This window comes from Rhipicephalus sanguineus, chromosome 7, assembly GCF_013339695.2.
Source record: "Rhipicephalus sanguineus isolate Rsan-2018 chromosome 7, BIME_Rsan_1.4, whole genome shotgun sequence".
NCBI lineage: Eukaryota > Metazoa > Arthropoda > Arachnida > Ixodida > Ixodidae > Rhipicephalus > Rhipicephalus sanguineus.
In genome coordinates, this window is record NC_051182.1 from 142,040,439 (window position 1) to 142,052,799 (window position 12,361).

A 12,361-nucleotide genomic window follows, 5' to 3' on the forward strand; every position below is an offset into this window, starting at 1 on the left:
TAGTATGTCATAGACATTGGGCTTTCTAGGCCTGGACTCACTCGTCGAAGGAATGCAACCGTGATTAGGCAGTTGTTCTTGGAAAGATGGAAGCTTAAAGATGAAAAATCCTTCAACAAGTCACGTCACAGGAGCCAACGTTTGGACAAGCAGACTTGTATCTGTCATGGCAGCAAACTCTTTTGTCAGGCTACTGTAAAGCAGTCTCAGCACCTCACGGGGTGTTGCACTTCCTCTGGAATCGGCCCACCTTTGACCAGGCCGCGATGTCGTGTGATGACGCCATCATGCTACGCCATGCGTTGTAAAAGCAGCAACTATCAAGCGGTTGCTGACTTGGCAAAGACAAGTCTTGTTTCTCTATATTACATGTACTTTTTACGCTTACCTAACTTGAGAATTTCCTGAAGCCGTAGTCGCAAAGCACTGCATTTGTAATAGATATTTTTGTTTTATTTCCCCTCCGCCATCGCTTGGGGGAAATCGCCGCGGAGGATGGTTATGCTTATACGGGCCCTGGCATTTTTAGAATGTTCTGCGTTTGTTTGACAAAAAACAAATAGCCGCCTACGTTTCGGTTTTTGCAAACCAAAAATTTATTGTCCATCTGTACAACTTTATTTCCCTTCAAACAACATCCTCACGTAACAAATATATTAGTCTTCAAGAAGCACCACAAGAAAAGCGCCGCTCACTTCTTCTTCCTCCTGCGAAGCAGCTCAATGTACTTCACCTCCCAGCCAGGCTCCTCGTCCAGGCCGTTGCCGTAAGCGATGGTCTGACCCAGACCGAGACCGGAAGCGAAGAGCTTCTTGTAACTGAGATCGAGCGACAGCGGGTCGACGACAGCCGCGGCTGGAGCAGCATGGTGGTAAACGGCTGTAGCCGGGGCAGCGTGATGGAACACTGCCGGTGCGGCATGATGGACGGCAACGGTGGCCGGCGCCGCGTGATGGACCACAGCGGGCTGCTCCTGGACTACGGTCACGGGGGCGGCCTGCTGCACGACGGCCGCCGGGGCGTGGTGAACGAGAGTCTTCACGTGGGGAACGGAGGCGGGGGCCTGCAGCAGGGCGGGTGCCCCCAGGGTGTGTCCCAAGCCAAAGCCGGCTCCGAACGTGGACACTGGAGCCGACACGGCGGCCGTCTTGTAGGCGACGACCTGAGGAGCGGCGGCGGCGACGTGCTGCACAACAGCTGGTGCCGGAGCGTGGGCTACAGGAACGGCGGGCGCTGCTGGAGCGGCGAATGCCGGAGTAGCGGGGATGATGTGCTTAACGTGATGGACGGCGGGAGCGGCTTGGTGGAGCACGGCGGCTGCAGCAGGGGCGGCGAAAGTGTGGCCGAACCCGAGACCCGCCCCAAACGTGGCCAGCGGAGCCGCGAGAGCGGCTTGGCGGTAGGCGACTACACTGGGCGCTGCATGGAGGACGGGAGCCTGCTGGACAAATGTCGCTGGAGCAGCGGCGTGCACTTGCTGGACCACTGGAGCGTGGTGAACGACCGCGGCAGGTGCGGCCGCCGGAGCGGAGATGATGTGCTTGATGTGAGGTACCGCGGGAGCGGCTAGTGTGTGGCCCAAACCAAGACCCGCGCCGTAGGTGGCGAGCGGAGCACCCAGGGCAGCGGTGCGGTAGGCGACTAGGTTCGCTGCCGGAGCGGCGTGGACTAGAGCGGGCGCTGCAGCGAATGCTGGAGCAGCGGCGGCGACTGCCGGAGCGGACACGAAATGTTTCACGTGGTGGACGACGGGAGCGGGCTGCACAACGGCTGGAGCTGAAGCCACTGCCGGCGCAGCGTAGACGGCTGGTGCAGGCGCTGGAGCGGATACGATGTGCTTAACATGAGGCACGGCGGCTGTCAAGGCGGGAGCGTGGTGGACTACAGCTGGCGCGGGGGCGAACGTGTGCCCGAATCCGAGACCTGCCCCGAAGGTAGCTAGTGGAGCGGACAGGGCGGCAGTACGGTACGCGACAGCTGGACCTGCATGCTGAACTACAGCTGGAGCTGCGTGGTGAATGACTGCAGGTGCAGCGGCAACCGTGACGCGGGGCGCAGAGAATACAGGTGCGTGCTGAACGAAAGTGGCGGCTGGTGCTGGAGCCGACACGAACTGCTTTACGTGTACGGCAGCAGGTGCTGCCGCAAAGGCAGGTGCGGCAAGCGTGTGGCCGAAACCGAGACCCGCTCCGAATGTTGCCAAAGGTGCTGCCAGAGCAGCGGCACGGTATGCGACGGCGGGAGCGGCGTGGTGTACAACAGCCGGAGCAGGAGCGGCTACACGCGGAACACTGAACACGGGTGCCGCGGGGGCGTGGTGAACAACGGCAGCTGGCGCGGGAGCGACCACGACTTGCCTCACGGGTGGAGCCTGGTGATATACAGCCGCGGCCGGGGCGGGAGCGCTCACGAATTGCTTAACGTGAACAGGACCCTGCGCGAAGAGTGGCGCGGCAGGTGCAGCTAGGGTGTGGCCCAGACCGAGCCCAGCCCCGAACGTCGCCATTGGAGCACCAAGAGCGGCCGCCCTGTAGGCGAAGGTAGGAGCTGCGTGGTGGACAATAGTTGGAGCTGGCGCAGCAACAGTTACACGTGGTGCAGCGAATACAGGTGCGGCTGGGGCTGCGAATGTGGGAGCTGCGTGGTGAACAACCGCGGGCGCGGGAGCAGACACGAACTGCTTAACATGCACGGGCGCTGGGGCTGCGAACGCTGGAGCAGCGAGGGTGTGACCGAAGCCGAGACCCGCTCCAAACGTCGCTACAGGAGCGGCAAGTGCAGCAGTACGGTAAGCGACGGCAGGAGCAGCGTGATGGACAACCGCTGGCGCTGGCGCGGCGACAGTTACACGCGGCGCAGCGAATACAGGTGCTGCTGGGGCTGCGAATGTGGGTGCTGCGTGGTGAACAACCGCGGGGGTGGGAGCAGATACGAACTGCTTTACATGCACGGCAGCAGGGGCGGCAAACGATGGAGCAGCGAGTGTGTGGCCGAAGCCGAGACCCGCTCCAAACATCGCCAAAGGAGCGGCAAGTGCAGCAGTACGGTAGGCGACGGCAGGGGCAGCGTGATGGACAACAGCTGGCGCTGGCGCGGCGACAGTTACGCGTGGTGCAGCAAATACAGGTGCGGAAGGGGCTGTGAATGTGGGTGCTGCGTGGTGAACAACCGCAGGCGCGGGAGCAGACACGAACTGCTTAACATGCACGGGTGCAGGGGCGGCGAAGGATGGAGCAGCGAGTGTGTGGCCGAAGCCAAGACCCGCTCCAAACGTCGCTACAGGAGCGGCAAGTGCAGCAGTGCGGTAAGCGACGGCGGGGGCAGCGTGGTGGACAACCGCTGGCGCTGGCGCGGCGACAGTTACGCGTGGTGCAGCAAATACAGGTGCGGCAGGGACTGTGAATGTGGGTGCTGCGTGGTGAACAACCGCTGGCGCCGGCGCGGTGACAGTAACACGTGGTGCAGCGAATACTGGTGCGGCTGGGGCTGCAAATGCGGGCGCTGCGTGGTGAACAACCGCAGGCGCGGGAGCAGACACGAACTGCTTAACATGCACGGGTGCAGGGGCGGCAAAGGATGGAGCAGCGAGTGTGTGACCGAAGCCAAGACCCGCTCCAAACGTCGCTACAGGTGCGGCAAGTGCAGCAGTGCGGTAAGCGACGGCGGGGGCAGCGTGATGGACAACCGCTGGCGCTGGAGCGGAGACAGTTACACGCGGTGCGGCGAACACAGGTGCAGCTGGGGCTGCGAATGTGGGTGCTGCGTGGTGAACTACCGCGGGAGTGGGAGCAGACACGAACTGCTTAACATGCACGGGCGCCGGGGCGGCGAATGATGGAGCGGCGAGTGTGTGGCCGAAGCCGAGACCTGCTCCAAACATCGCCAAAGGAGCGGCAAGTGCAGCAGTACGGTAAGCGACGGCAGGGGCAGCGTGATGAACAACTGCTGGCGCTGGCGCGGCGACAGTTACGCGTGGTGCAGCAAATATAGGTGCGGCAGGGGCTGTGAATGTGGGTGCTGCGTGGTGAACAACCGCAGGCGCGGGAGCAGACACGAACTGCTTAACATGCACGGGCGCAGGGGCGGCAAAGGATGGAGCAGCGAGTGTGTGGCCGAAGCCGAGACCCGCTCCAAACGTCGCTACAGGAGCGGCAAGTGCAGCAGTACGGTAGGCGATGGCGGGGGCAGCGTGATGGACAACCGCTGGCGCTGGAGCGGCGAAAGTTACACGCGGCGCAGCGAATACAGGTGCGGCTGGGGCTGCGAATGTGGGTGCTGCGTGGTGAACAACCGCGGGCGCGGGAGCAGACACGAACTGCTTAACATGCACGGGCGCTGGGGCGGCGAATGATGGAGCGGCGAGTGTGTGGCCGAAGCCGAGACCTGCTCCAAACGTCGCTGCAGGAGCGGCAAGTGCAGCAGTACGGTAGGCGACGGCCGGGGCAGCGTGATGGACAACCGCTGGTGCTGGCGCGGCGACAGTTACACGCGGAGCCGCGAATACAGGTGCGGCTGGGGCTGCGAATGTGGGTGCTGCGTGGTGAACAACCGCCGGCGCGGGAGCAGACACGAACTGCTTAACATGCACGGGCGCCGGGGCGGCGAATGATGGAGCGGCGAGTGTGTGGCCGAAGCCGAGACCTGCTCCAAACGTCGCTACAGGAGCGGCAAGTGCAGCAGTACGGTAAGCGACGGCGGGGGCAACGTGGTGGGCAACCGCTGGCGCTGGAGCGGCGAAAGTTACACGCGGTGCAGCGAATACAGGTGCGGCTGGGGCTGCGAATGTGGGTGCTGCATGGTGAACTACCGCGGGCGCGGGAGCAGACACGAACTGCTTAACATGCACGGGCGCAGGGGCGGCAAAGGATGGAGCAGCGAGTGTGTGGCCGAAGCCGAGACCCGCTCCAAACGTCGCTACAGGAGCGGCAAGTGCAGCAGTACGGTAGGCGACGGCGGGGGCAGCGTGATGGACAACCGCTGGCGCTGGAGCGGCGAAAGTTACACGCGGCGCAGCGAATACAGGTGCGGCTGGGGCTGCGAATGTGGGTGCTGCGTGGTGAACAACCGCGGGCGCGGGAGCAGACACGAACTGCTTAACATGCACGGGCGCTGGGGCGGCGAATGATGGAGCGGCGAGTGTGTGGCCGAAGCCGAGACCTGCTCCAAACGTCGCTACAGGAGCGGCAAGTGCAGCAGTACGGTAGGCGACGGCCGGGGCAGCGTGATGGACAACCGCTGGTGCTGGCGCGGCGACAGTTACACGCGGAGCCGCGAATACAGGTGCGGCTGGGGCTGCGAATGTGGGTGCTGCGTGGTGAACAACCGCCGGCGCGGGAGCAGACACGAACTGCTTAACATGCACGGGCGCCGGGGCGGCGAATGATGGAGCGGCGAGTGTGTGGCCGAAGCCGAGACCTGCTCCAAACGTCGCTACAGGAGCGGCAAGTGCAGCAGTACGGTAAGCGACGGCGGGGGCAGCGTGGTGGGCAACCGCTGGCGCTGGAGCGGCGAAAGTTACACGCGGTGCAGCGAATACAGGTGCGGCTGGGGCTGCGAATGTGGGTGCTGCATGGTGAACTACCGCGGGCGCGGGAGCAGACACGAACTGCTTAACATGCACGGGCGCAGGGGCGGCAAAGGATGGAGCAGCGAGTGTGTGGCCGAAGCCGAGACCCGCTCCAAACGTTGCTACAGGAGCGGCCAGTGCAGCAGTACGGTAAGTGACTGCGGGGGCAGCGTGATGGACAACGGCTGGCGCGGGTGCGGCGAGAGTTACACGCGGTGCAGCGAATACAGGTGCAGCGTGGTGAACAATCGCGGGCGCGGGAGCAGGCACGAACTGCTTAACATGCACGGGCGCAGGGGCGGCAAAGGATGGAGCAGCGAGTGTGTGGCCGAAGCCGAGACCCGCTCCAAACGTTGCTACAGGAGCGGCCAGTGCAGCAGTACGGTAAGTGACTGCGGGGGCCGCGTGATGGACAACTGCTGGCGCTGGCGCGGCGACAGTTACACGCGGCGCGGCGAATACAGGTGCGGCTGGGGCTGCGAATGTGGGTGCTGCGTGGTGAACAACCGCTCGCGCTGGCGCGGCGACGGTTACACGTGGTGCAGCGAATACAGGCGCGGCTGGGGCTGCGAATGTTGGTGCTGCATGGTGGACAACCGCTGGGGCGGGAGCAGATACGAACTGCTTAAAATGCACGGGTGCTGCGGCGGTGAATGATGGAGCGGCTAGTGTGTGACCGAAGCCAAGACCTGCTCCAAACGTCGCTACAGGAGCGGCAAGTGCAGCAGCACGGTAAGCGATGGCGGGGGCCGCGTGATGGACAACTGCTGGCGCTGGCGCAGCGAGAGTTACACGCGGCGCAGCAAATACAGGTGCGGCTGGGGCTGCGAATGTGGGTGCTGCGTGGTGAACAACCGCTCGCGCTGGCGCGGCGACGGTTACACGTGGTGCAGCAAATACAGGCGCGGCTGGGGCTGCGAATGTTGGTGCTGCACGGTGGACAACCGCTGGGGCGGGAGCAGACACGAACTGCTTAAAATGCACGGGTGCTGCAGCGGTGAATGATGGAGCGGCTAGTGTGTGACCGAAGCCAAGACCTGCTCCAAACGTCGCTACAGGAGCGGCAATTGCAGCAGTACGGTAAGCGATGGCGGGGGCCGCGTGATGGACAACTGCTGGCGCTGGAGCGGCGACAGTTACACGCGGCGCAGCGAATACAGGTGCGGCTGGGGCTGCGAATATGGGTGCTGCGTGGTGAACAACCGCGGGTGCGGGAGCAGACACGAACTGCTTAACATGCACGGGCGCAGGGGCGGCAAAAGATGGAGCAGCGAGTGTGTGGCCGAAGCCGAGACCTGCTCCAAACGTCGCTACAGGAGCGGCAAGTGCAGCAGTACGGTAAGCGACGGCGGGGGCAGCGTGATGGACAACCGCTGGCGCGGGGACAGTTACACGCGGTGCAGCGAATACAGGTGCCGCTGGGGCTGGGAAAGTTGGTGCTGCGTGGTGAACAACCGCAGGCGCGGGAGCAGACACGAACTGTTTAACATGCACGGGCGCTGGGGCGGCAAAAGATGGAGCAGCGAGTGTGTGTCCGAAACCGAGACCCGCTCCAAAGGTCGCCACTGGAGCTGCGAGGGCAGCACTGCGGTAAGCAACAGCGGGAGCAGCGTGGTGGAACACAGCTGGTGTTGGTGCGGCCACTGTGACACGCGGAGTGGCAAATACAGGCGCGGCCGGTGCGGCTACTGTGAAACGAGGAGCAGTGAATGCGGGAGCTGCGTGGTGAACAACTGCTGGCGTGGGCGTGGGCACGAATTGTTTAACGTGTACGGGCGCTGGCGCGGCGAAAGCTGGAGCAGCGAGTGTGTGACCGAAGCCAAGACCCGCTCCAAAGGTCGCTACTGGAGCGGCAAGGGCAGCACTGCGGTAAGCGACAGCGGGAGCATGGTGATGCACAACAGCCGGTGCTGGTGCAGCTACTGTGACGCGCGGTGCAGCGAATACCGGAGCAGCTTGTTGAACAACGGTGGGGGCTGGAGCAGCTACCGAAAATCTGGGAACGGCGAACGCTGGGGCTGTGTGATGGACAACAGTCGGCGCTGGGGCCGACACGAACTGCTTAACATGCACTTGCGCCGGAGCGGCAACTGCAGGAGCAGCTAGTGTGTGACCGAAACCGAGGCCAGCGCCGAAGGTTGCTAGAGGAGCGGCAACAGCAGCGGTGCGGTACGCAACAGCGGGAGCGGCGTGCTGCACTACAGTGGGTGTGGGAAGGGCAAGTGGACGGAAAGTGGGTGGGGCCGGAGCCGCAACACTAACAGCTGGCGCAGCTTGTTGAAGGACTGCAGGAGCGGCGAGTGTGTGACCGAAACCGAGGCCAGCTCCAAAGGTTGCCACTGGGGCTGCAACCGCTGCGGTGCGATAGGCGACCGCTGGTGCAGCGTGCTGAACAACGGTCGCAGCGGGTGCGGGTGCAGATACAAACTGTTTATAGTGAACAGGCGCATGCGCAGCCACGGTTACGCGAGGAGCAGCGAATGCTTGAACAGCTGGCTGGACTAGTGCGGGCGCTGGTGCCGCGACCGTTACTCTAGGAGCAGCGTGAACGAACGCAGGCGCCGTTTGAGCAGCCACTGCGAAAGGCCTCACGCTAACGGCCGGAGCTTGCTGTACGAAAGTTGTGGCTGCTGGAGCCACTGCAGTCGCCGACAAGAGCTGCTTGACGTGCACCTGTGCCGGAGCTGCGGCGATAGTGTGGCCGAATCCAAGTCCCGCTCCGAAAGTGGCCACAGGAGCAGCTACAGCAGCAGCGCGATAGGAAACTGCCGGACCAGCGACGGCTACTTGGCGGAAACCGAACGCCGGTTGTTGAGCTGCCGCAAGGGTCACGCGAGGAGCGCTAAACACTGGCGCAGCGTGTTGAACGACGGCAGGAGCTGGCGCTTGGACGATATGCTTGATGTGGACGGGCGCTTGCTGAACGACGGCAGGAGCTGGCGCTTGGACGATATGCTTGATGTGGACGGGCGCTTGCTGAACGACGGCAGGAGCTGGCGCTTGGACGATATGCTTGATGTGGACGGGCGCTTGCTGAACCACAGCCGGAGCTGGTGCCTGCACGGCAAACTGTCTGACGAGCGGTGCCGATTGAACGAAGGTCGCAGGAGCTGGCGCCGGAGCCGAGAATATTTGCTTGACGTGTACCGGAGCCTGATGCACGACAGCCGGAGCAGGCACAGCTACCTGTCGGAGGACTGGAGCTTGTTGAACAAATGTTGGCGCTGGTGCAGCGAAAGTGACCTGTCTCACGGGTGCCTGTTGCACGAAAGTGGGCGCCGGAGCCGATACGATGTGCTTGACGTGTACGGGTGCCTGCTGGACAACTGCCGGGGCAGGAGCAGCAGCTACGAACTGCCTGAGTGGCAGCTGCGCCGCGGCCGCTGGAACGATGTGCTTCACGTGGACGCCACCTCCTGGCGCGGGTCCGATCAGGGTCTGTCCCACGGCCGGGAAGGGAGCTTGTGCCGCGTAGGAGACCGGCTGCGCTACGCTGACTCTAACAGGAGCCTGCTGCACGAAAGCCGGTCGCACCTGAGTCACGGCTGGCGCATGGCTGAAGAACGTGGCCGCCGGTGCCGCGCCTCCCAGGAGACTGCGGAAGGCGACATGTGCCGGCTGTTGGTAAGTGACGGCTGCAGCCGGGGCAGCGGCTACGGACACTGCAGGTCTCGCTACTGCGACGGGCGCTGCTTGTTGCACGTACGTGGCAGCGGGAGCGGGCCTGTATGCGAGGTTAGCCGGATACGCTGTTCCGACGGCTACTCCGGTGGGTTCGGCAGGCTGGAGAATGGCGGCGCCGCCACCGTGCAGGAAGCCCGCGAAGGCACTGCTGGCCAGGCCCAAAAGTATGGCGATGCACTGCGTAGATGATTGCACGGTTAGCGTTCCCTGTAATGGACCGCAGCAGTTCTGGGAAACCGACGGCTATCGCACGTATAGTCTAGAGTATAAGTTTAGAGACCAGCTGGTTCCATAAATATTTTTTTCTCCGCAGCCTGAGCATGTTTAGTTGAATTTGTGTGGTGGAAACGCTTTGTAAATGTAATCCATTAAAGCAATCCTGCACTGTGGATCTTTGCTAGGAAAAATTTGTATTGTTCGCTGGTGGCAAGGTCCCTAATCTTTCGCTCGCGACATTACAACCCGCTAAAATGCTCCAGACCTTAGGATCATCCATTCTTCTCATTCCTACTATATCAACGGCAACTATTGTGAGGTACCTGTGCAATAAATACGCATCAAATAACAGAGAGACGAGGTAGTTGGTAAGTAATCATTCTAAAGCATGCAAACACGGACACAAGAAAGAAGTGACGACGCCAATAAGTCGCGGCCAAGTGGTTTTGCGGCTTCTTTCTTGTGTCCGTGTTTGCACGCCCTGTCATTTTAGAGGTACGTATCATTTCAGAAGATTGTTATATATTCATAAATGCCTATTAAAGAAGTGTAAACAGAGAACTATGCATAACAAAGACTGAGGACATTTCTGTACATTAGCCTACCGATTTCAAAGACGGCCATACCATCTTTGGCGTGTTAACTTTAAATTGTTGGTATATGATGCCACGTGGTGAAGAAAGCAGCTGCCAGCCGCGTCAGCACATGATGGCACTTACTATCCACTTAAAACAAACATGTCAAGAGGTTTGGTTGTGTGGCGATTGGTAAATGGACAGTCAGGGTGAACGTTAGCAAATGGGGGAAAGGAGAACATCAAGAGGCAGAAAGAGCTAAATCGACATGAAGGTGATCGGTTTCGCTTTCGTTGTTTCTGTTTCTTGGTTATTCTTTTTCCCCGTTGGCTCGTGTATTGTTCTAGCATAAACAAGCCAAGGATGAAGAGGTCGCTTTTAACAAAGACAGAACCACCTGTCGTAACGTATTAGCCATCTTACCTTGTTCATACAACTTTTATTTTATATTGTGAGAAAGTGCAATCGCTAAACAATTTCCTGGCAATGCATCTATCCCAGAGATGCGTAATGGGGTTAGCTGTTTGTCTCGCAATTCCTACTTAAATTAACCATTGACTTAACAGTTGACTAATGGGCCAGGTGACTTATTGTAAGGGAACATTTGAAGGCCGTTATACGATTATTTCATGGCAGTTTACCGACATGGAAATAGTTGTCATGGCTCGCAACAGATCCCGGCCAATATCACCCAGAAAACCGAAACTGAATTGCCGAGAGCCCAATCGACCGCTTGCAAGCGATGTCACAGAAGCAGCTTCTTGAAGTACTGGTACTCCAAAATGGCGGCTATGATGACGTCAAGGCAGCATAATCACGTTTCGTTTAATCTGCTTCTACGCGACAACGACGCGGCCGGAACGTTATTCTTTCTATGCACGAATAACGAAAAAACCTGCACGCGAGGTACTGACAACGCTAACGTGACATCACAAACTTCGCGATACTCGAATATGGTGGCTAGATGGGGAGGTGTGCGAAACGGCGCGCCGTGGAGAGAGCGGACCTTCAGGACGCTGCGGCGGCGCTGCTGTCGGCACGGAGATGCGAAAGACGCGCCACTCCGCTGCGAAATAGCGGACATCGCACGTTCTGTAATCGAGCTATCTGCCAGAAATTTGTAAGATCAGTGGCAGCGCGCATGTCGTACAGTTCATCTTCCACTAAATACACTTTCACGTCGACATCATGCGAGGTAAAAAAAAACATACGGTCGCCTTCTTCTCCGTGTGTTAGACAACGGTGAAACCAGGGTGGTTTGAACCCTGCCGTAACTTTCAATTTCGCATGAGTATTTATACACGCATAGTATACACGCACGGACCAGTGGCGTAGCAGGCGCTGGCACACCGGGCCCGTGCCCCGCCCCCCCCCCCCCGAATTTTTTTCTGCCGTGGGATACGGAGCACAAAATGACGCTCGACCACATCTGCCTGCCCGGTACGCACATCATTCAAGGAGGTGCCTCCCCTCTGGCACGGACAAGGTCCCAGGAAAAGGTTTCTGGCTGCACCACTGGTGTTAGACAAGCTGGTTCTGTACACTAGGGATGTTCCTTGAAAATATTATAACAGGGCGAGAACGCCTTTTAGCCATTAAAGTGGTGAGTGCATGCAATTCTCATAAAATTGAATTCTGGCAAGGATTGGCTGCCTTACCTTTCAAAGTACACAACGAGCAACATGCTCGCTTGGAAGAGCTCAGGACAGGGCCATGCTTAAAATGAACATTTATTCAAAAATCTATAAATCTTTAGCAAAGTACAAGTACATAACATGAAAAAAAAATATTTACAAATTCACATAATGCACAAAATTTTAACTGGTACAACTGGAAGAATGTAGCAAAACATCACATTTATGAGGTAAGACTTCACATTCGCAGTAAGGAATGTTGAATGCTTCTGGGCAGCAGAACTTCTTAATTATCAACTCTTCGAGTTCACATAAAATAAGGCAAAATGGAACTTCATATTTATACAAACACTGAAATGTTCACAAGACAAATGCATTCCATCATGTTGTTCGCCTCATCTTAAGGTGCTTCATCTTGTCTCTTTTAGCCTGTCTTGATGCGTTCTCATCTGCCACTAGAAAATGAAGCCTAGTTATCACATAAAATCTGATCACTTCATTTGTAATCTATACATTGTATTGTGCGTAGCCAACCGTTTTAAGCTTGTTAATAGAGAGGCAGGAGATGAGATCTCTTATGCTGTTGCTCTTCAGCTTATTAAAGCTAAAGCAGTACGTAAAGGCATCTTCCATTTTCAAAACCAGCTCAGTCCTCCTCTACATCAGTCCTCCTCTATCCATGTGAT

At 58.9% G+C, this 12,361-nt stretch overlaps 1 protein-coding gene across 1 annotated transcript in view; it reads right to left on the reverse strand.

Annotated features, from left to right (window-relative positions):
* Positions 1 to 590: 590 nt before the first annotated feature.
* The window catches only part of LOC119400101 (uncharacterized), an 86,768-nt gene continuing 74,997 nt past the window's right edge, over positions 591 to 12,361 (reverse strand). The window contains exons 3-4 of the mRNA XM_049417532.1: positions 6,604 to 6,861; positions 591 to 4,383 (exon numbers count right to left, since the gene is read on the reverse strand). Coding sequence (XP_049273489.1) covers positions 692 to 4,383; positions 6,604 to 6,861 — 3,950 coding nt within the window. The 3' untranslated portion in view covers positions 591 to 691. The remainder of the gene's footprint in view (positions 4,384 to 6,603; positions 6,862 to 12,361) is intronic.